Raw genomic sequence first — 24,194 nt, forward strand, 5'->3', positions numbered from 1 at the left:
TATGTTTCTTTTCACTGAGTCACCCAAGAGTCTGTAAACAGCACAAGCTCAGCGGCAGAGCAGCACCCCTGGAGCAGGTCTGAGGTTAAGTGCCTTGCTCAAGAGATCAGCTGACTGTGTGTGGTGTGAGGTCCTGTGTGTTAAGCTGATCCAGGATATGTGTCTAAGGGGCTACAGAAAATCTCAGCTGAGTGTGTGTGTGCATTATCTTGTTTTTTCCCGAAATTCATTCCATTTAATCATAAAGATGTTTGAAAAAAACATACATTTCCCTCCTGTGAGTGACCGTGTTTATTTTGTTATTTCTAGGGCCAGGTAGGAACCAGGAGGAGCTGCGGAGGAAGATAGAGAACGGGGTGAAGGAGATCTGGTACTTTGTCCGCAGTGAGGTCAAGAAGCTGGGTCACATGGAGCAGGGGGACCTGCAGAAACACATCGACACACTGCTGCAGGAGCTGGGACACCAGCAGAGGTACTGTACACACACACACACACTTAAGCCTTAGGCTTCTGTAAGGAGCATAGGCCCTTGATGAATGTCCTCCATCTCACTCGGTTTGGGGCAAGTTTTTCTGGGTCGCACCAGTTGAGGCCGCACCAGAACACACATGGATAACATATGTTACATAATGCACCTTGGAAGCCTTACAATGTTGTGACCTCTAACCCTGTGTTAATGTACTGTGTGTGTCTGTGTGTGTGACCCCAGGTCGATCATGACTGACCTGCACTACCTGAGCCAGGCTGATGGAGCAGGAGACTGGAGAGAGAAGGAGGCCAAGGATCTGTCTGACATGGTACAGAATAGGATCACATACCTCCAGGTAAAGTTACTGTATGTCTACAACACAGTTCAACACCTAGTACCATACCAACAGTTATGTCTACAACACAGTTCAACACCTAGTACCATACCAACAGTTATGTCTACAACACAGTTCAACACCTAGTACCATACCAACAGTTATGTCTACAACACAGTTCAACACCTAGTACCATACCAACAGTTATGTCTACAACACAGTTCAACACCTAGTACCATACCAACAGTTATGTCTACAACACAGTTCAACACCTAGTACCATACCAACAGTTATGTCTACAACACAGTTCAACAGTTATGTCTACAACACAGTTCAACACACAGCACCATACCAACAGTTATGTCTACAACACAGTTCAACACCTAGTACCATACCAACAGTTATGTCTACAACACAGTTCAACACCTAGTACCATACCAACAGTTATGTCTACAACACAGTTCAACACCTAGTACCATACCAACAGTTATGTCTACAACACAGTTCAACACCTAGTACCATACCAACAGTTATGTCTACAACACAGTTCAACAGTTATGTCTACAACACAGTTCAACACACAGCACCATACCAACAGTTATGTCTACAACACAGTTCAACACCTAGTACCATACCAACAGTTATGTCTACAACACAGTTCAACACCTAGTACCATACCAACAGTTATGTCTACAACACAGTTCAACACCTAGTACCATACCAACAGTTATGTCTACAACACAGTTCAACACAGTTCAACACCTACCAACAGTTATGTCTACAACACAGTTCAACACACAGCACCATACCAACAGTTATGTCTACAACACAGTTCAACACATGGAAGCCTTTTAGCCAACACCAGAGGCTGGTTAGGATCCATGTGGAGATATCCCACATGTTCCATGTGTGCATTTTGGTTGGTCTATATTCTCACACTTGTGTTTTCTTAACTTTAGCTGATCAATGAATCAACTTCTGTCACAGTAATGATGGTCTGTAGTATGTGTGCTGAGTAGGCCAGTATGGAGATGCAGGTAGAGGAAATGCCATTTAGCAGACGCTTTTATCCAAAGCAACTTACGGTCATGCGTGCATACATTTTAACTTTTTGGTGGCCCTGGGAATCGAACCCTTAGTTCTGGCTTTGCAAGCACCATGCTCTACCAACTGAGCCATACAGGACCAGAGCTCCTCTCTGTCACTGGTACACATATACCCCTCTGTCAGTAACACACTAATCTCCCCTCTGTCGGTGTGTAACAGGATTCAGACAGCTTATGGTGGGATGTGATTGTCGCTTCCCTGTGAGTTAGGTTAATATCTGCAAGATGTTTCTCTCCCTCCTGACACACTTGTCATTATGTTGTTGTTGCCAGGCTTCATGACAACGTATCACTCAACAGTGTAACCATATTGAGAACCTTTGAACCTGCTTTGTGTCTTGTGAAGGAGCTGAGCTAGCTAGGTTATGCAACTATCTTTTCCGTATATAACACAAGAGTGCCAACTCATAGAAAATGCACGTGTTGTGTGTGTGCATGTGTGTGTGTGTGTGTGTGTGTGTGTATGTATGCGTGCGTGAATGGGAGTGTGTGTGTGTGTGTGTGTGTGTGTGTGTGTGTGTGTGTGTTAATGTGTGTGTGTGTGTGTGTCTGTGTGTCTGTGTGTGTCTGTGCATGGGAGTGTGTGTGTGTGTGTGTGTGTGTGTGTGCGTGAATAGGAGTGTGTGTGCATGTGGCTAGGCTAGTTAATGATACGTTTTGGACGATCATCAAACTGTCCCCTTTTCTTTTTATGTCAGATGATCCAGCACCATCCTCAGACAAATACATTTATTTTTGGTGTAATTGTCATTTATGGAAAAGGCTTAAAATAAAGGTTAAAATCTAGGTCATGTGACATGATATCCCAAAACACAGGGCCCTAATTGATGAGGAATGCTGAGAGCAAAGTAGAGGTTGTTAATGAGAAATAATGAATCCCTCTGTGCTATTAATGTTAACTAGCTAGTGATTCACTTGATGTGTGTGTGGATTCAGTGTGTGTGTGTGTGTGTGTGTGTGTGTGTGTGTGTGTGTGTGTGTGTGTGTGTGTGTGTGTGTGTGTGTGTGTGTGTGTGTGTGTTGGTCTGATAGCATATTGGCTGTGTGTGATGGAGGAGCAGTGATCTTGCCTGTCTCTCTGTTCCTACCTCAGCTATCCATCACCAGTCAATGGAAGGGGGCGATCCCTCTGCTGCTCTACCCCTTATATACTCTATACACACACACAATCGCTCCCTCTATCTTTCTTTCTCTCCCAGATCCCCAGTCCCCACCATACATCTCCTATCAGCTGCCAGTGACTGATGGTTGACCTTTCCATACCCCCTCCACCCCACCCTCCTCCAGTCACAAACACACACAAAATCAAATCAAGTTGAAAAGAAGAATACAAATATACAGAATATTCCTAAACATGCATCTTGTATGCAACAAGGAACTAAAGTAATACTGCAAAAAACACAACAAAATAATATACTTTTGTGCCTAAGTGCAAAGCATTGCTGTATGTTTAGGTCAAATCCAACACAACACATCACTGAGTAACTGCCTCCTTATTTTCAAGAATGGTGGTAGCTGTATCGTGGTATGGGTATGCTTGACATCGGCAAATACTGGGGAGTTTTTCAGGATGAAATGAAACAGGATGGAGCTAAGCACAGGCAAAATCCTAGAGGAAAACGTGCTTCAGTCTGCTTTACACCAGAGACTGGGAGAGGAATTCACCTTTCAGCAGCAATAACTTAAAACACAAAGGCAGAGAATGTTCCTGATTGACCAAGTAACTGTATTCCAGTCCCTGCTGCTGAAAAGCATCCCCGTAGCATGATGCTGCCACCACCATGCTTCACAGTTGGGATGGTGTTAGACGGGTGATGAGCTGTGCCTGGTTTTCTCCAGACATAGCGCTTTGCATTCAGGCCAAAGAGTTATATTTTTGTCTCATCAGACCACAGAATCATTTGCCTTATGCTCTCAGTCTTTCACATTTCTTTTTGAAATCTCCAGGCGTGCTGCCATGTGCCTTTTTCTCAGGAGTGGCTTCCATCTGGCCACTCTACCATAAAGCCGAGATTTGGGAAGTACTGTAGAGACAGCCAAGGAAGTCTGTAGTTCTGTCAGAGTGGTCATTGGGTTCATGGTCATCTCCCTGACCAAGGTCCTTTTTGCCCGGTTGCTCAGTTTGGTTGGACGGCCTGCTCTAGGAGTAGTCTGGTTAGTTCCATCTTTTTTGAAGACCACTGTGCTCTTGGAAACTTTCAACACTCTAGAAATTGTTTTATACCCTTCCCCAGATATATGCCTCATCACAGTTCTATCTCTGAGATCTAAGAACAGTTCCTTTGACTTCATGGTATAGTTTGCTCTGACATGCACTGTCAACTGGGACCTTATATAGACAGGTGTGTTTCTTTCTAAATCATGTCCAATCAATTGAATTGGCAACAGGTGGGCTCCAATCAAGTTGTAGTGACATCTGAAGGATGATGAAAGGAAATTAGATGCTCCTGAGCTCAATTTGGACTGTCAAAGCAAAGGCGTGTGGATACATACAGTACCAGTCAAAAGTTTGGACACACCTACTCATTCCAGGGTTTTTCTTAATTTTTACTATTTTCTACATTGTAGAATAGTAGTGAAGACATCAAAACTATGAAATAACACATATGGAATCATGTAGTAACCAAAAAAGTGTTAAACAAATCCAAATATATTTTAGATTTGAGATTCTTCAAAATAGCCACACACTTCAAAATAGCACACTCTTGGTATTCTGTCAACAAGCTTCACCTGGAATGCTTGAATGAGTAGGTGTTCTAAAACTTTTGATCAGTAGTGCATATACAATGATGACAGACACACCCCCCCCAGCCCCTATAGTCTCAGAGCTGTAATCCTAGATCTTAGTTAACATGTTGTCAACCTGATTAGTAGGATCAGGAGATGAGTTAAGAATATCACGTTAATGGATTCTGTCTTCAGACCCTCCCTGACTCCCTCCCCTCCTGCAGGACTGACGGACCAGAGTAACAGAACAGAAAAAACAGACACACTGGTTTGAAGTATTAAGTTGTAGTCAATGGGCTCAAATCCTTATTTCTGGGACAATGTGTCTGTCTGTCCGTCTGTCTCTCTATGGTCTCTGAAATACACTTTTGGCTCTGAAATGTGTGACAGTGCCTGGACTCTTTCATCTTCACCATAACATTAGGCAACAAGGCACCTCAGGTCTCCCTGTGTTGTAACAACTGTACCTCCCCTCTCCCCTTCTCCTCCCCTTCTCCTCCCCTCTCCCCTCCAGAACCCCCAGGACTGCTCCAAGGCCAGGAAGCTGGTGTGTAACATCAACAAGGGCTGTGGCTACGGCTGCCAGCTGCACCACGTGGTCTACTGCTTCATGATCGCCTACGGCACCCAGCGTACCCTCATCCTGGAGTCCCAGAACTGGCGCTACGCCACGGGCGGCTGGGAGACCGTCTTCCTCCCAGTCAGTCAGACGTGCACCGACCGCACCGGGGTCACCACCGGACACTGGTCAGGTGAGTTGACCGTGACCTTTGATGAGGGGGTCGTGTCCATGGTAACATACTTCACACAGAGCACAGGGTACCAAGTAACAGAATGACATTATACATCTGGTTCATCGTTTATGGTACAGGGAGATTGATGATGAGTATTGTACTGCTTTGAGTCTGCCTCTGCTCTCTTTTACGCTTGAGAGAGTGAGAGAGGCCCACCAGTCGCAATGTGGAAATCTGACAGCAGGGATATGTCATCCAGGCTGGGGAATTTACTAAATAATCATTTTAAAAAAACGTTTCATATTTATTCCAAGGCATGATTTAAATTCTGCACACTCTGATATTCACATGCCCTCTTTATTTGTTTCTTAGTTTTTCTGTAAATGTAATTTTGTTGATGAATGAATTATTTATCTTTTGTTTTAAATTGGAAAATTATCAGGTTTGAAGGTAAGACCCAGGTGCAGACAGTGTCGAAGTAACAAAAGTTTATTAAATTGAGTACGGACAGGCCAAGGTACAGGATGGCAGGCAGGCTCAGGGTCAGGTCAGGCAGAGGTTGGTAAATCCAGTGTAGTGGGGCAAAGGTACAGAACGGCAAGCAGGTTCAGGGTCAGGTCAGGCAGAGGTCGGTAATCCAGAGTAGTGGGGCAAAGGTACAGGACGGCAGGCAGACTAAAGGTCAGGGCAGGCATAAACGTCAAAACCGGGAAAACTAGAAAACAGGAATTATAGACAAATCAAATCAAATGTATTTATATAGCCCTTCTTACATCAGCTGATATCTCAAAGTGCTGTACAGAAACCCAGCCTAAAACCCCAAACAGCAAGCAATGCAGGTGTAGGAGCACGGTGGCTTGGAAAAACTCCCTAGAAAGACCAAAACCTAGGAAGAAACCTAGAGAGGAACCAGGCTATGAGGGGTGGCCAGTCCTCTTCTGGCTGTGCCGGGTGGAGGTTATAACAGAACATGGCCAAGATGTTCAAATGTTCGTAAATGACCAGCATGGTCAAATAATAATAATCGCAGTAGTTGTCGAGGGTGCAACAAGTCAGCACCTCAAGAGTAAATGTCAGTTGGCTTTTCATAGCCGATCATTGAGAGTATCTCTATCGCTCCTGCTCCTTGAAACAGCAGTTCTGGGACAGGTAGCACGTCCGGTGAACAGGTCAGGGTTCCATAGCCGCAGGCAGAACAGTTGAAACTGGAGCAGCAGCACGGCCAGGTGGACTGGGGACAGCACAAGACAGGAGCAACGGGAAAAACGCTGGTAGGTTTGTTGAACAAAATGAACTGGCACAGACAGACAGAAAACACAGGTTTAAGTACCCAGGGGATAATGTGGAAGATGGGCAACACCTTCAGAGGGGTAGAGACAAGCATAAGGACAGGTGAAACAGATCAGGTCGTGACACAAAATGGTGATTCAAATGGTGATTAGAGCTTTGACTGTCTTTAATGGTTTTGTTTGGTGAAATATTCCAGTTCATTCAAAGTGACATTTCTTCTTTTCATTTGTTCTTTTTTATGAAAAAGAAAGCAGACATTCTCTTGTCTTCTCTCCATCCCGCTCTTCTCTCTCTATAACCCTCTCGCTCTTTCTTCCCTCCGTGGGGATGTCCCATTGTAAAAGTTATTCATTCATATTTCATTGACTTGATAAATGTGAAGTAAAACTGTTCTTGGGGCCTGTTCTTGGACGCTGTCAGAATGTGTCATCAGCACTCCTGCTCAGAGAAGGAGGGTCAAGGAGTACAATCAGTCTTTAACTAGCCATTTACTCTTTAGGATATAGAAGGGCTCTTCAGGATATAGAAGAGTCATTAACACCTGGGAACAGGCTTAGTCATAGTGATTTCCACCACTAGCAGTGCTGCAGGTGTGACTGTGTTATCTGCTTTCAGCTGTTGTACTTGTACACCCAACGCCCATGGCTGTATTGGAACTTTCATTGTTTCCACTGTAACTATATCTACTTGAATTGTTTGTAATTGTATTGTTCAGTGTCCTTTGAAGCTCCTCGACCGGGCTTACTTGTTAGTAATGAGAACAGATGTATTTATCTGTCTGGTTTAAGAATGGTTAAATTGTCACAATCTTCGTCGTGTTGAGGAACGGAGGACCAAAATGCAGCGGGATTGTGGACACTCATGTTTTATTACTGACAAAAAACAAGAGTAAAGCATCCACTTGACAAACAAAACAATAAATGATACTCACGAAACAGTTTTGCAGGCTCACAAACGCAGTGCAAAAACAATCTCCCACAAAAGACACATACAAACACACCCTAATATATGGGACTCTCAATCAAAGGCAAATGGACAACACCTGCCTTCAATTGAGAGTCCCAACCCCAATTGACCACACATAGACATACAACAGCTAGATCAATCATAGACATACATCACAAGGAACAGTGCCCAAAAACCCCCGGAATACACAAATCAAATCCCCTACAACAAACACACCACCCTGAATACCATAAAACAAATACCCTCTGCCACGCCCTGACCAAAAGACAATACCAATTAACCCTTATACTGGCCAGGACGTGACATAAATGGATAAAGACTGAAACTAGTTATTCCAGATACTGTATGTTTGAACGTGGTGTGGTGTAAATAATAAGAACTGGAAAACAGGGTGTCCGAGGGCATTTGTTCCCAACCAGGGGTACTAGGACCCCTGGGGGTACTTGGCCTATCCACAGGGGGTACTTTAGAAGACTCATGAGATCATAGGCCTATTGGTAAAATGCACATGAGGGGGTACTTTACTGGCAAAACAAAATTCAGATGGTGGTACACTAACCGAAAAAGGTTGGGAACCACTGTCCTAGGGGATACAGGCAGAACCAGCCAGCAGCAGTGGTAGTCTAGAGCAGTGGAGAGGAGAGACAGAAACCTACCAAAAAACAGATTAGGCAACAAAAAATGTAATCCCTTTTAGACTACTTCCTGGACGAAACGTTTCAATGGAATAGTGAAGGTGTAAACTTGGCAGTAGAAAACCTAAACAGTATATTTGCATCCCTATCAAAGCAAAAATATTCAAGCAGAAAACCTAAGAAAATTTAAAACAATGACAAATGGTTTGATGAAGAATGCAAGAACCTGAGAAAGAAATTCAGAAACCTATCCAAACAAAAACATAAAGACCCAGAAAACCTGAGCCTACGCTTTCACAATGGTGAATCACTAAAACAATACAGAAATACGTCAGAAATCAGCTCAATGTAATTGAAGAATCCATAGCCTCTGACCACTTCTCAGAAAATTGGAAAACACTAAACAAACAACATGAAGAGTTATCTATCTAATACGGAGATGTATGGATAAACCACTTCTCCAATCTTTTTGGCCCTATAACAAAGAACAAACAGCAAAAACATATACGTGATCAAATACAAATCTTAGAATCAACTATTAAAGACTAACAGAACCCACTGGATTCTCCAATTACATTGAATGAACTTCTGGACAAAATACAAACCCTCCAACCCAAAAAGGCCTGTAGTGTTGATGGTATCCTAAATGAAATGATAAAATATACAGACCACAAATTCCAATTGGCTATACTTAAAATCTTTAACATCATCCTTAGCTCTGTCATCTTCCCCAATATTTGGAACTAAAGACTGATCACCCCAATCCACAAAAGTAAAACACGTAAAACACCAAAAAATGCATGTAGAGCCAAATTAGGCCGATACCCGCTAATTATAAAAATCCATAAAAGAGACGTTAAATTCTACAACCACCTGAAATGGAGTGATTCCTAAACCTTCCATAAAAAAGCCATCACCTGCAGAGAGGTTAACCTGGAGAAGAGTCCCAATAAGCAAGCTGGTCCTGGGGCTCTGTTCACAAACACAAGCAGACCCCACAGAGCCCACAGAGAGGCATTGTGCACACTGAGTCTGTACATAGTAAAAGCTTTCCTTAAGTTTGGGTCAGTCACAGTGGTCAGGTATTCTGCCACTGTCTACTCTCTGTTCAGGGCCAAATGGCATTCTAGTTTGCTCAGTTTTTTTTCTTCATGTTTTTCTAATTTATCAAGTAATTATCTTTTTGTTTTCTCATGATTTGATTGGGTCTAATTGTGTTGCTGTCCTGGGGCTCTGTTCACAAACACAAGCAGACCCCACAGAGCCCCAGGACAGCAACACAATTAGACCCAATCAAATCATGAGAAAACAAAAAGATAATTACTTGATAAATTAGAAAAACATGAAGAAAAAAAACTGAGCAAACTAGAATGCCATTTGGCCCTGAACAGAGAGTAGACAGTGGCAGAATACCTGACCACTGTGACTGACCCAAACTTAAGGAAAGCTTTTACTATGTACAGACTCAGTGTGCACAATGCCCACAAAATGAGGTGGAAACTGAGCTGCATTTCCTAACCTCTTACCAAATGTATAACCATATTAGAGAGACATATGTCCCTCAGATTACACAGACCCGCAAAGAATTCAAAAACAGACTCAATTTTGATAAACTCCCATATCTATTGGGTGAAATACCAGTGTGCCATTTTACCAGGTAACTTGATTGAAAACACATTCTCATTTACAGCAACAACCTGGGGAATAGTTACAGGGGAGAGGGATCAATGAGCCAATTGTAAACTGTGGAGGATTAGGTGCCATGCAGGCCAGATTGGGAATTTAGTCAGGACACTGGGCTTTATACCCCTACTCTTACAACAAGTGCCATGGGATCTTTGGTGACCACAGAGAGTCAGGACACCTGTTTAACATGTCATCTGAAAGACAGCACCCTTCACAGGGGAATGTCCCCAATCACTACCCTGGGGTATTAGAATATTATTTATAGACCAGGGGAAAGGGTGCCTCCTACTGGCCCCCCAACACCACTTCCAGTAGCATCTGGTCTCCCATCCAGGGACTGACCAGGACCAATCCTGCTTAACTTCAGAAGCAAGCCAGCAGTGGGATGCAGGGTGGTATGTTGCTGGCTCACAGCAGCAAGATTTGTGACCTGTTGCCAGAAGAAAAGAGAAACCAGTGAAGAACAAACTCCATAGTAAATACAACCTATATTTATGTATATTTATTTTCCCTTTTGTACTTTAACTATTTCCACATATGACATTTGAAATGTGTTTATTATTTTGGAACTTTTGTGAGTGTAATGTTTACTGTTAATTTGTATTGTTTATTATCTATTTCACTTGCTTTGGCAATGTAAACATATGTTTCCATGCCAACTGAACTGGGAGAGGAGAGATGGATAGAACCACAGCAGAAGCCGAGACAGAGCTGCATTTCCTGACAAAATGTTTAAAAAAAATATGAAACCCTTATTCAAGGTTTCAAAGACTTCTCAGATGAGGATAAGCTACCCGTCCTGTTGGGGGAGGACACAGAGAGCTGTGGGTTGGCAGCGCACTACATTACTGCCTGCCATAAGATGAGGGACAGTGTCTGACAGACCAATCAACCTGCACATGTCCTCTATGCTTATTGTTATTTTTCAATGTATGGTTATTTTTACCCTTGATTATTGTTGTTAATGTTGTCCCATTGAAAATATTGATTATTATTATTTTAATGATGTTAATATTGTAAATCTCAACATTGTGGTGAAGTGGAACACTTCTTCTCCCTTTGTTCTGCTGTTTAGACATGCTCCTCATACCTCACTATGCTTCTCAGTGCATCTTTACTGCTACATGCATCAAAACACCATGCTGGAGGCTCAGGAGCTGAGAATTGATATCAATTCAATTCAATCCTATTCTATTACTACCTCCTACAGTATCTCTCTCGCTCTTTCTTTCTGTCTCCCCCACCCCCCTCTCTCTCTCTCTGTATCCCCCAACCCCCCCTCGCTCTCTCTGTCTCCCTCATCCCTCTCTCTCTCTCTCTCTCTCTCTCTCTCCCCATCCCTCTCACTCTCTGTCTCCCCATCCCCCTCTCTCTCTCTCTCTCTGTCTCCCCCAACCCTCTCGCTCTCTCTCTGTCTCCCCACCCCCCCCTCTCTCTCTCTTTGTCTGTCTTCTCCTCCCCCCTCTCTCTCTCTCTCTCTCTCTCTGTGTCTCTCACTCTCTCCTGCTGTCTCTCTCCCTCTCTACCTTCCCTTACACCCTTTATTACCCCCCCTCTCCCTCTCTACCTCTTTCCCCCCCAGGTGAGGCTAACGACAGAGACATCCAGGTGGTAGAGTTACCCATCGTTGATAGTCTCCATCCCCGCCCCCCCTACCTGCCCCTGGCTATCCCAGAGGACCTGGCCCAGCGCCTCCACCGGCTCCATGGAGACCCATCCGTGTGGTGGGTGTCTCAGTTGGTCAAGTACCTGATCCGGCCCCAGGCCTGGCTGGAGAAAGAGATCCAGGATACTACCGCCAAACTGGGCTTCAGCCACCCCATCATAGGGTAGGTGGACGCAATACACACTAGAGTCCTACACAGATCTGTTTTTTGGCGCCGCACCCGCCCCACGTCGGCCACATCAATTCCAGGCCCACCCAATACCCGACATCAGGACAGATTTCTGTCCACAACCCCACCAACCTGATCTACGCACGTAAAATTGCTCTGAAAGCAGATACGTTAGCAGCCATATAACATAAAGTATTAATGAATTGTGTTTATGACTCCAGAATATTAGGCTTTATTACTATTATTATTAGGTTATTATTACTATTATTACTATTATTATTATTATTACTATTATTATTATTATTGTTCCTATTAATATATTAGTATTATTATTAGTAGTAGTATTATTATTATTGCTATTATTATTATGACTATTATTATTAGTAGTAGTATTATTATTATTGCTATTATTATTATTACTATTATTATTAGTAGTATTATTACGTTTACTATTATTATTTATATTATTATTATTATTGCTAGTATTACTATTACTACTACTATTATTATTATTACTATTGCTACTAGTATTATTAGTAGTAGTGTTATTGTTTTTTATTATTACTATTATTATTATTGTTATTATTATTACTAGTATTACTATTATTAGTAGTTGTATTATTACTGTTATTATTATGAGTATTGCTACTATTAGTATTACTATTATTATTATTAGTATTACTATTATTATTATTACTATTATTATTATTATTATTATTATTACTATTATTATTTATATTATTATTATTATTTATGTTATTATTATTATTATTATTACTATTATTATTATTACCATTACTACTAGTATTATTACTATTACTATTATTAATATTAGGCTATTATTATTATGCTGTTATTACTAATATGTATTATTATTACTTGTATTATTATGACTATTATTATTACTAGTATTGTTTCCATTATTATTATTATTAGGCTATTATTACTATTAATATTATGTATTATTATTACTATTATTATTATGACTATTATTACTATTAATATTATGTATTATTATTACTATTATTACTATTATGTATTATGTATTATTATTACTATTATTACTATTATGTATTATCATACCTATTATTATGTATTATTATTACTATTAGTACTATTATTATTACTTGTATTATTATTGTTATTATTATTATGTATTATTATTACTATTGTTATTGTTATTATTATGTATTATTATTGTTATTATTTGGCTGCTATTACTATTATTATTATTAGGTTATTATTACTATTATTATTACTATTATTATTAGGCTGTTAGTACTATTAACATTATTATCATTGTTATTATTATTATTACTACTATTATTATGTATTATTATTACTAATATTATTATGTATTATTTTTACTATTATTATTACTTTTATTATTATTATTGTTATTATTATAATGTATTTTTACTACTATTGTTATTGTTATTATTATTTTGTATTATTATTATTATTATTACTATTATTACTTGCTATTATAATTATTGTTGTTATTTGTATTATTATTATGTATTATTATTACTATTATTATTATTGTTATTATGTATTATTATTACTATTGTTACTATTATTATGTAGTAGTATTATTACTAATATTATGTAGTAGTAGTATTATTACTAATATTGCTATTATTACTGTTATTATTGTTGTTGTTGCTATTAGGCTGTTATTACTATTATTATTATTTGGTTATTATTACTATTATTATTACTATTATTATTTTATTGTTATTATTAGTACTATTATTATTACTGCTATTATTTTATTGTTATTATTAGTACTATTATTATTACTGTTATTATTATTACTATTATTATTACTGTTATTATTATTAGTACTATTATTATTACTGTTATTATTGCTATTATTATTAGGCTGTTAGTACTATTAACATTATTATCATTGTTATTATTATTATTACTACTATTATTATGTATTATTATTACTAATATTATTATGTATTATTTTTACTATTATTATTACTTTTATTATTATTATTGTTATTATTATAATGTATTATTACTACTATTGTTATTGTTATTATTATTTTGTATTATTATTATTATTATTACTATTATTACTTGCTATTATAATTATTGTTGTTATTTGTATTATTATTATGTATTATTATTACTATTATTATTATTGTTATTATGTATTATTATTACTATTGTTACTATTATTATGTAGTAGTATTATTACTAATATTATGTAGTAGTAGTATTATTACTAATATTGCTATTATTACTGTTATTATTATTGTTGTTGCTATTAGGCTGTTATTACTATTATTATTATTTGGTTATTATTACTATTATTATTACTATTATTATTTTATTGTTATTATTAGTACTATTATTATTACTGTTATTATTTTATTGTTATTATTAGTACTATTATTATTACTGTTATTATTATTACTATTATTATTACTGTTATTATTAGTACTATTATTATTACTGTTATTATTATTAGTACTATTATTATTACTGTTATTATTGCTACTATTATTATTATAAGGTTATTATTACTGTTATTATTATTGTCATTATTATTACTGTTATTACTATTAATAGTATTATTATTATTAGGCTATTATTACTATTAATATTATTGTTATTATTAGGCTATTATTACTATTCCCGTTCCCTGCATTAATTATGAAAGGAAACAATGCCATGAAAAATAGCCTTCTTCATTCAACGACTCAATCATGGACACTCTTACTGACATTTGTTGTTGTCTCTACCTTCCTGCCTTTTGTGCTGTTGTCTGTGCCTAATGTTTGTACCCTGTTTTGTGCTTCTACCGTGTTGTGCTGCTGCCATGTTGTGTTGCTACCATGCTGTTGTCGTGTTGCATAGCTACCATGCTGTGTTGTCATGTGCTGCTGCCATGCTATGTTGTCTTGGGTCTCTCTTTATGTAGTGTTGTGGTGTCTCTCTTGTTGTGATGTGTTTTGTCCTACATTTGTGTTTTTATTCCCAGCCCCGTCCCCGCAGGAGGTCTTTTGCCTCTTGGTAGGCCGTCATAGTAAATAAGAACTTGTTCTTAACTGACTTGTCTAGTTAAATATAGGTTAAATAAAATAAATTAAAACAATAAAAATAGCCATCTTACATAATTAAGCCTATAGCTGACAAAACAATACATTCAATATCGTTTAGATAATGAAATAGTTTAGGCCTAATTCAAATTTAAATAAACCATTCCCAGAATTGAAAAATAGGCTATATTCTTTAGTAGTCTGCTCAAACCAGCCGCTCCCGTTTACACTTTATATGGCCTGTGTCTGGTCTGCGTATTGTCTAATTAACTGATAATTAACGGAATAATCAAAAACAAATAGGCTGCTTGTTCTTTGTGCCGGCTGTATATCCATCTACCACGCTGTTGTCCTTCCAAACTGGGGATTTTACTCGCGCAGCGCCTGTTTCCACGGTGATGGTTGTAGCCTATTTCCTTATCATAGCCTTTCTTGTTATTTCTAGGCCTACGTCAGCCATTTTTGCATGAGCTAGACTGTCCAGGGAAAGTAAACTTGGTAATATTGTCATATGTGGAGAGGGAACCTAAGCACCACATGAATACAGTAAGAGACAGTTCCCAGCTCCTCACTCTAAATGGGTGCGTGGCTTATGTCTGCCTCACCGCTGACAGAATGGAATTCACAACACAATGCAACACAACAAGCTCCTTGGTTTTTAAAAAGTGTTGAATCTTGATTTGAAATGTTACCGACCCGCATTGTAATTGTTCTGAACCGCGAGACGACCCACGGGTTGAAAGAATGTTTTAATTTTTTTTGCGGCTCACCCGCGGGGAACCGTGGGTATCTGACCCGATCCAGGACTCTACCACACACATGCATGAGCACACATACAGTGCATTCTGAAAGTATTCAGACCCCTTCCCTTTTTCAACATTTTGTTACATTACAGCCTTATTCTAAAATGGATTAAATGAATTGTTTTCCTCATCAATCTACACAAAATACCCCATAATGACAAAGTCAAAACAGGTTTTGAGAGTTTTTTGCAAATGTAAAAAAAAAAAAAAAAAAAAAAAGGAAATGGCTTATTTACATAAGTATTCAGACCCTTTGCTATGAGACTCGAAGTTGAGCTCAGGTGCATCCTGTTTCCATTGATCATCCATGAGATGTTTCTACAACTTGATTGGAGTCCACCTGTGGTAAAGTAAATTGATTGGACAGTGTATGTCAGAGACCAAGCAATGAGGTCGTAGAGCTCAGAGACAGGATTGTGTTGAGGCACAGATCACAGCCCCCAAGAACACAGTGACCTCCATCATTCGTAAATGGAAAAAGTTTGGAATCAAGACTCTTTCTAGAGCCGGCCACCCGGACAAACTGAGCAATCAGGGGAGAAGGGCCTTGATCAGGGAGGTGCCCAACAACCCGATGGTCACTGGAACCTTCCAGAAGGACAACCATCTCTGCAGCGCTCCACCAATCAGGCCTTTATTGTAGAGTGGCCAGAAGGAAGCCACTCCTCACTAAAAGTCACATGACAGCCCGCTTGGAGTTTGACAAAAGGCACCTAAAGAACTCTCAGACTATGAAGAACAAGATTCTCTGGTCTGATGAAACCAAGATTGAACTCTTTCGCCTGAATGCCAAGCGTCACATCTGGAGGAAACTTGGTACCATCCCTACAGGGAAGCATGGTGGTGGCAGCATCATGTTTTTCAGTGGCAGGGACTGGGAGACTAGTCAGGATCGAGGGAAAGGTGAATGGAGCAAATTACATAGACACCTTGATGAAAACCTGCTCCAGAGAGCTCAGGACCTCAGACTGGGGCGAAGGTTCACCTTCCAACAGGGCAATGACCCTAAGCACACAGCCAAGACAACGCAGGAGTGGCTTCAGGACAAGTCTCTGAATGTCCTTGAGTGGCCCAGCCATAGCCTGGACTTGAACCCGATTGAACATCTCTGGAGAGACCTGAAAATAGCTGTGCAGTGACGCTCCCCGACCAACTTGACAGAGCTTGAAAGGATCTGCAGAGAAGAATGGGAGAAACTCCCCAAATAAAAAGTCAAGGGGTCTGAATACTTTCCGAATGCCCTGTATGTACACACCGTTCTTTTTTCTCCCTCTCTTTATCTATTTCTCTTTCTATATACTTCTCTCTCTCCCAAGGGAAACACCTGCACACTCAAACACACACACACACACACCACATACTCTCCATCTCTCTCTATCTCTACTGAGTGATGCGATTGAAATGTGAAAGCAGCTCTTTTCCCTTTATGTTGTGGGAGGGAGGGAGGGAGGGAGGGAGGGAGAGAGGGAGGGAGGGAGGGTGGAAGGGTGCAGGTAGAATGCTGTGAAGTGCTGGGTTGTCTGTCTCCGTGGTTTGTAGTGAGCAGTGGGATCTCCTCTCAGACCTTCTCAGGAAGTAACAAACTGTAAGGAGTGGAAATACATGTACCCCTACTGTACAGAAGGCTATGGCTACATCCAAATATTCTGAACTGAGGGAGACATTTAAGAGCATTGGGACCAAGTCTGTGATGCCTGAGCTCTATAGAGCCTGTAGATAGACTGGTGTGAACTGAGAGGCCAGTTGAAGTGGCTGAGTAGGCAGATGATCTCCAAAGACCTGCGCTGCTCTTAGCACTGTGATTCCTGTGTGTGATAGAGAGACCTGTAAAGAGAGGGAGAGAGTCAGACAGAGAGAGATTAAGAAAAATAGGGAGGGAGGGAGGGAGAGAGAGAGAGAAAAAGAGGGGGAGGGAGAGTGAGTGCCACAAGAAAAGGGCAACCAGTGAAGAACAAACACCATTGTAAATACAACCTATAATTATGTTTATTTATTAACCCTTTTGTACTTTAACTATTTTCACATCATTACAACACTGTATATAGACATAATATGACATTTGACATCTCTTTATTCTTTTGTAACTTTTGTGAGTGTAATGTTTACTGTACATGTTTTATTGTTTATTTCACTTTTGTCTATTATCTATTTCACTTGCTTTGGCAATGTTAGCATACGTTTCCCATGCCAATAAATCCCCTTAAATTGAATTGAAATTGAGTGAGAGAGGGGGATGCTTTCTCCAGCCACTCTCCAAACAACCCACTCTCTCTACCATCCATCACTTTAGGAGAGGAGCTCTCTGATTCACACATAATCAGTCACACACTTGGACACACACTTGGACACGCACACACACACACACACACACACACACACACACACACACACACACACACACACACACACACCACACACACACACACACACACACACAGACTCTCCCAACCCAACTCCTCTGACCCATCTCCTTTGTGTGTTCTCTCCTGTAGGGTCCATGTGCGGCGGACAGATAAAGTGGGTACAGAGGCAGCCTTCCACCCTATAGAGGAGTACATGGTTCATGTAGAAGACCACTTCCAACATCTGGCTAGACGCATGCTGGTGGACAAGAAGAGAGTCTACCTGGCCACCGACGACCCCGCACTACTAAAGGAGGCCAAGGCTAAGTACGTATGCCTGGCTGTGTGTGTGTCACTGGCAGTGTGTATGTGTGTGTGTGTGTGTGTGTGTGTGTGTGTGTGTGTGTGTGTGTGTGTGTGTGTGTGTGTGTGTGTGTGTGTGTGTGTTTGTGTGTGTGTGTGTGTGTGCCACTGGCAGTGTGTGTGTGTGTGTGTCTGCAGGAAGGTCTTGTGGTATAAATGTACTGAGTTTGACTGAGATATGAAGTTGTCTCACCTAACTTAAGATGAATGCACTAACTGTAAGTCTCTGGATAAGAGTGTCTGCTAAATGACTATTATGGACATGTATTGTGGAGATGTTTGTGTGTACGACGGAAAGCTGTAATTGATGTTTGTCAATATCAGTTTAGAGTTATGATAAAGTACTAAGGACACAAGAATGAATTACACTCCCACGTTGCCTTCATCCCGTTGATATCTGTGTGATACTTTAGGCAGTCTATATCTGACTGCCTCGGTCTGTGTGTGTCTCAGGTACCCAGACTATGAGTTCATCAGTGATAACTCCATCTCATGGTCTGCGGGGCTACATAACCGCTACACTGAGAATTCACTGAGAGGAGTCATCCTGGACATTCACTTCCTGTCACAGACCAACTTCCTGGTCTGCACCTTCTCCTCACAGGTGACCTTTAACCTCTCACCTTCTCTTCCACTCTCATCCACTGTTTTTCCTGTCTCCCACTGATCAGGGAACACTAAGGACCCTACTATGACCTATGTGGTCCTGCAGGTTTTCATGCAGAATATCAATAACATAGGTGATAGAATTCCCTGGTATTCAGAACTATAAATTGTCATGATTGTTGTGTTCCTCCAGGTGTGTCGTGTGGCATATGAGATCATGCAGACCCTCCACCCGGACGCCTCGTCTCACTTCCACTCCCTGGATGACATCTACTACTTCGGTGGCCAGAACGCCCACAACCAGCTAGCCGTGTACGCCCACCAGCCCCGCAGCCCCGACGACATCCCTCTGGAGCCCGGCGACCTGATCGGGGTGGCGGGGAACCACTGGGACGGAAACTCCAAGGGCATCAACCGCAAGACGGGCCGTACCGGCCTCTACCCGTCCTACAAGGTGAAGGAGAAGATCGAGACCATCAAGTATCCTACGTACCCCGAGGCAGACAAGATGCTGAATCAGTAGAGAGAGACTGAGATACAGACTGAGATACAGACTGAGAAACAGACTGAGAAACAGACTGAGATACAGACTGAGATGCAAACTGAGATACAGACTGAGATGCAGACTGAGATGCAGACTGAGATGCAGACTGAGATGCAGACTGAGATGCAGACTGAGATGCAGACTGAGATGCAGACTGAGATGCAGACTGAGATACAGACTGAGATACAGACTGAGATACAGACTGAGATGCAGACTGAGATAGAGACTGAGATACAGACTGAGATACAGACTGAGTTACAGACGCACACTGCTCACTTATGAGAGGAGAGAGACCCTCAGCCCGATAGAGGGGACGAGGAGGAAAACACTTTGCACGGGTGGTGGTGTTTGTCGTTGGAAGGGTTTGCGTGTGTGAGTATGAGTGTGTTCATGCTTGCTTGCATGTGTGCACGTGCGTGCGTGAGTGCCAGAGGAGTATCTACAGGGTATCTGACATACTCCTCACCCTCCTGACCCTCGGGGACTAGGACCCTCCAGTGGTTCCCTCCATCATGATGGTTAATAAGATGACAATGAACGAATGAATGAACAATACAGGAATAATACGCGAAGGATAGCACTCCGGTGGAATGATGAAGGGATCGTCCAATCGCAGCTCTTTATTTAAATAATAATTGAAATAACTGAGAAACCTCAGAATGATGACTGAAACAAAGAATTATAAAGAGAACCAATTGTGAACTACAAGAACCAACAAACAAACTCTTGACTTTCTCCTCTCCTCCTGTGCTGTTCTCTTCTCTGTTCTCATCTCTGTTCTCGTCTCTGTTCTCTTCTCTGTTCTCTTCTCTGTTCTCTTCTCTGTTCTCGTCTCTGTTCTCGTCTCTGTTCTCGTCTCTGTTCTCGTCTCTGTTCTCTTCTCTGTTCTCTTCTCTGTTCTCTTCTCTGTTCTCTTCTCTGTTCTCTTCTCTGTTCTCTTCTCTGTTCTGTTCTCTTCTCTGTTCTCTTCTCTGTTCTCTTCTCTGTTCTGTTCTCGTCTCTGTTCTCGTCTCTGTTCTCGTCTCTGTTCTCTTCTCTGTTCTCTTCTCTGTTCTCTTCTCTGTTCTCTGTTCTCTTCTCTGTTCTCTTCTCTGTTCTGTTCTCTTCTCTGTTCTCTTCTCTGTTCTCTGTTCTCTTCTCTGTTCTCTGTTCTCGTCTCTGTTCTCTTCTCTGTTCTCTTCTCTTCTTGTGGACATTGACTGCATTGACCTCCCATTCTTGTTGTAGCCAAATGTTTTCTTCCTTCCTTCTTTCCTTCCTGCCTCTCATTCCTCTCCTCCTCTCTCCTTTCTTCACTCACTCCATTTCAACTTACCCCAACTTATGCATCTTATCTTTTCCACTTGCTATGAATTTTCCCCCTCCACATTGTGCTTTTGGATAAGTGATTTTAATCTTTTAATATTTGTTGTTGGTGTGTGTGTGAGAGCATGCTCCTGTGTGAGCATTCGAGCATATGAGTGTGTGTGTGTGTGTTGTGTGTGAGTCCAAATATGGTGCCTACAAAGGAAAATGGCTTCTGTACGTCTTCTCTCCAAGTGTCTCTGTTAGAGTGTCAAAGTGACGTCAGAGCCATAAGGACCCAGGCCTTGCCATACAGATACTGTACATGCAGAATAATGTACATGCAGAATACTACATGCAAAATACTGTACATGCAGAATACAACATATGCAGAATACTACATGCAGAATACTACATACAAAATACTGTACATGCAGAATACTACATGCAGAATACTGTACATGTGGAATACAACATATGCAGAACACTACATGCAGAATTCTGTACATGCAGAATACTGCATGCAGAATCCTGTATATGCAGAATACAACATATGCAGATTACTACATGCAGAATACTACATCCAGAAAACTGTACTTGCAGAAAACTACATGCAGAATACACCACGCAGAATACTGTACTTGCAGAATACTACATGCAAAATAATACATGCAGAATACTACATGCAGAGTACTACATGCAGAATACTGTACTTGCAGAATACTGCACGCAGAATACACCACGCAGAATACTACATGCAGAATACTGTACACTCCAGTCCGGACTCACTTAACTATGTCTTACTCATTTTCTGTTGTTAATGTCATTTTTTAAAACTTTTTTAATGTTATTGAATTCTAAAGGAAAAAAGAAGAACGAAAAGTGAGGAAAATCTACATTTGAAATGATTACGAACAATGATTATCAACAAATAATGAAATAACAATTGATGAAGATAATGATGATGAAGACAATGAAGTCTATGACTATTGTCATAACAGAGTTAAGTCCACCATGAAGCGTTGTTAATATTTCAAGTTTCTGGGCATTGTCTTTGAATAAAATCAGATGAAATCAACTGATCGGCTCAACTTGTTTGTGTCTCTGTGTGTCTGTACCCACAATCCACTCAAATGCCTTGTTGTTCAGAGTAGTTGGACTGACGCTCGCACACATTGTACCTCCTTGATTATTGCAGCCACGTTAACATCAAATCAAACTTTGTCACATGCGCGGAATTCAACAGGTGTAGACCTTACAGTGAAATGCTGAATACAACAGGTGTAGACCTTACAGTGAAATGCTGAATTCAACAGGTGTAGACCTTACAGTGAAATGCTGAATTCAACAGGTGTAGACCTTACAGTGAAATGCTGAATTCAACAGGTGTAGACCTTACAGTGAAATGCTGAATACAACAGGTGTAGACCTTACAGTGAAATGCTGAATACAACAGGTGTAGACCTTACAGTGAAATGCTGAATACAACAGGTGTAGACCTTACAGTGAAATGCTGAATTCAACAGGTGTAGACCTTACAGTGAAATGCTGAATACAACAGGTGTAGACCTTACAGTGAAATGCTTACTTACAAACCCTTTAACCAACAGCGCAGTTCAAGAAAGAGTTAAGAAAATATTTACCAAATAAAAAGTAACACAATAACAATAACAATAACGAGGCTATATACAGGGGGTACCGGTACCGAGTCAGTGTGCGGGGGTACAGGTTAGTTGAGGTAATTTGTACATGTAGGTGGGGGTGAAGTGACTATGCATAGATAATAAACAGCGAGTAGCAGCAGTGTACCAAACAAATGGGGGGGGGGGGTCAATGTAAATAGTCCGGGTGGCCATTTGATTAATTGTTCAGGAGTCTTATGGCTTGGGCTAGAAGCTGTCAAGGAGCCTTTTGGTCGTAGAGTTGGCGCTCCTGTACCGCTTTCCGTGCGGTAGCAGAGAGAACAGTCTATGACTTGGAGCACAGTTGGTTAGGAGCACGTAAAACGGCAGCCATCCCCTCCGGCGCCAATCCTTGTGTTTACTTTAAGAACAATGCCCTATATTATTCAAATACATTTAGAACGTGTCATTACCAGCTGCATTGTCAAACTACCTTTTGACAGGCTATTGGTGAGCCTGTGAAGCTTTGTGTGAGTGGTAATTTGTCTGTGTACGTGTGTATGCAGACAGAGAAAGAGAGTGCGAGAGAGAGGTAATTGTTGCTCTTTTCTGTCAACAAGCAAAAGCAAATTAGGTCTTCAGACCCAGAATGACTCATCAAAAGAAGAAATCTCTCTCTCTCAATCCTCACCCTGTTTCTCTCCATCAACCGCCCCCCAGCGCTCACTCTCTCCATCCTCACCCTGTCTCTCTCAATCAACTGCCCCCCAGCGCTCACTCTCTCCATCCTCACCCTGTTTCTCTCCATCAACCGCCCCCCAGCGCTCACTCTCTCCATCCTCACCCTGTTTCTCTCCATCAACCGCCCCCCAGCGCTCACTCTCTCCATCCTCACCCTGTTTCTATCCATCAACCGCCCCCCAGCGCTCACTCTCTCCATCCTCACCCTGTTTCTCTCCATCAACCGCCCCCCAGCGCTCACTCTCTCCATCCTCACCCTGTTTCTCTCCATCAACCGCCCCCCAGCGCTCACTCTCTCCATCCTCACCCTGTCTCTCTCCATCAACCGCCCCCCAGCGCTCACTCTCTCCATCCTCACCCTGTTTCTCTCCATCAACCGCCCCCCAGCGCTCACTCTCTCCATCCTCACCCTGTCTCTCTCCATCAACCGCCCCCCAGCGCTCACTCTCTCCATCCTCACCCTGTCTCTCTCCATCAACCGCCCCCCAGCGCTCACTCTCTCCATCCTCACCCTGTTTCTCTCCATCAACCGCCCCCCAGCGCTCACTCTCTCCATCCTCACCCTGTCTCTCTCCATCAACCGCCCCCCAGCGCTCACTCTCTCCATCCTCACCCTGTCTCTCTCCATCAACCGCCCCCCAGCGCTCACTCTCTCCATCCTCACCCTGTCTCTCTCCATCAACCGCCCCCCAGCGCTCACTCTCTCCATCCTCACCCTGTCTCTCTCCATCAACCGCCCCCCAGCGCTCACTCTCTCCATCCTCACCCTGTCTCTCTCCATCAACCGCCCCCCAGCGCTCACTCTCTCCATCCTCACCCTGTCTCTCTCCATCAACCGCCCCCCAGCGCTCACTCTCTCCATCCTCACCCTGTTTCTCTCCATCAACCGCCCCTTAGCGCTCACTCTCTCCATCCTCACCCTGTCTCTCTCCATCAACCGCCCCCCAGCGCTCACTCTCTCCATCCTCACCCTGTCTCTCTCCATCAACCGCCCCCCAGCGCTCACTCTCTCCATCCTCACCCTGTTTCTCTCCATCAACCGCCCCTTAGC

General features: G+C 41.6%; 1 protein-coding gene across 2 annotated transcripts in view; it reads left to right on the forward strand.

Moving 5' to 3' along the window:
• fut8a (fucosyltransferase 8a (alpha (1,6) fucosyltransferase)) overlaps positions 1–20,172 on the forward strand; it is a 158,979-nt gene extending 138,807 nt beyond the window's left edge. For both annotated transcript variants that reach the window (XM_029712960.1, XM_029712962.1), the window contains 7 exons: positions 310–472; positions 710–824; positions 5,151–5,388; positions 11,530–11,776; positions 18,134–18,310; positions 18,800–18,950; positions 19,146–20,172. In XM_029712960.1, the coding sequence (XP_029568820.1) occupies positions 310–472; positions 710–824; positions 5,151–5,388; positions 11,530–11,776; positions 18,134–18,310; positions 18,800–18,950; positions 19,146–19,475 (1,421 nt within the window). In that variant the 3' untranslated portion in view covers positions 19,476–20,172. The remainder of the gene's footprint in view (positions 1–309; positions 473–709; positions 825–5,150; positions 5,389–11,529; positions 11,777–18,133; positions 18,311–18,799; positions 18,951–19,145) is intronic.
• The last annotated feature ends 4,022 nt before the right edge of the window (positions 20,173–24,194 follow it).

This window comes from Salmo trutta, chromosome 25, assembly GCF_901001165.1.
Source record: "Salmo trutta chromosome 25, fSalTru1.1, whole genome shotgun sequence".
In the NCBI taxonomy this organism is placed as follows: Eukaryota; Metazoa; Chordata; class Actinopteri; order Salmoniformes; family Salmonidae; genus Salmo; species Salmo trutta.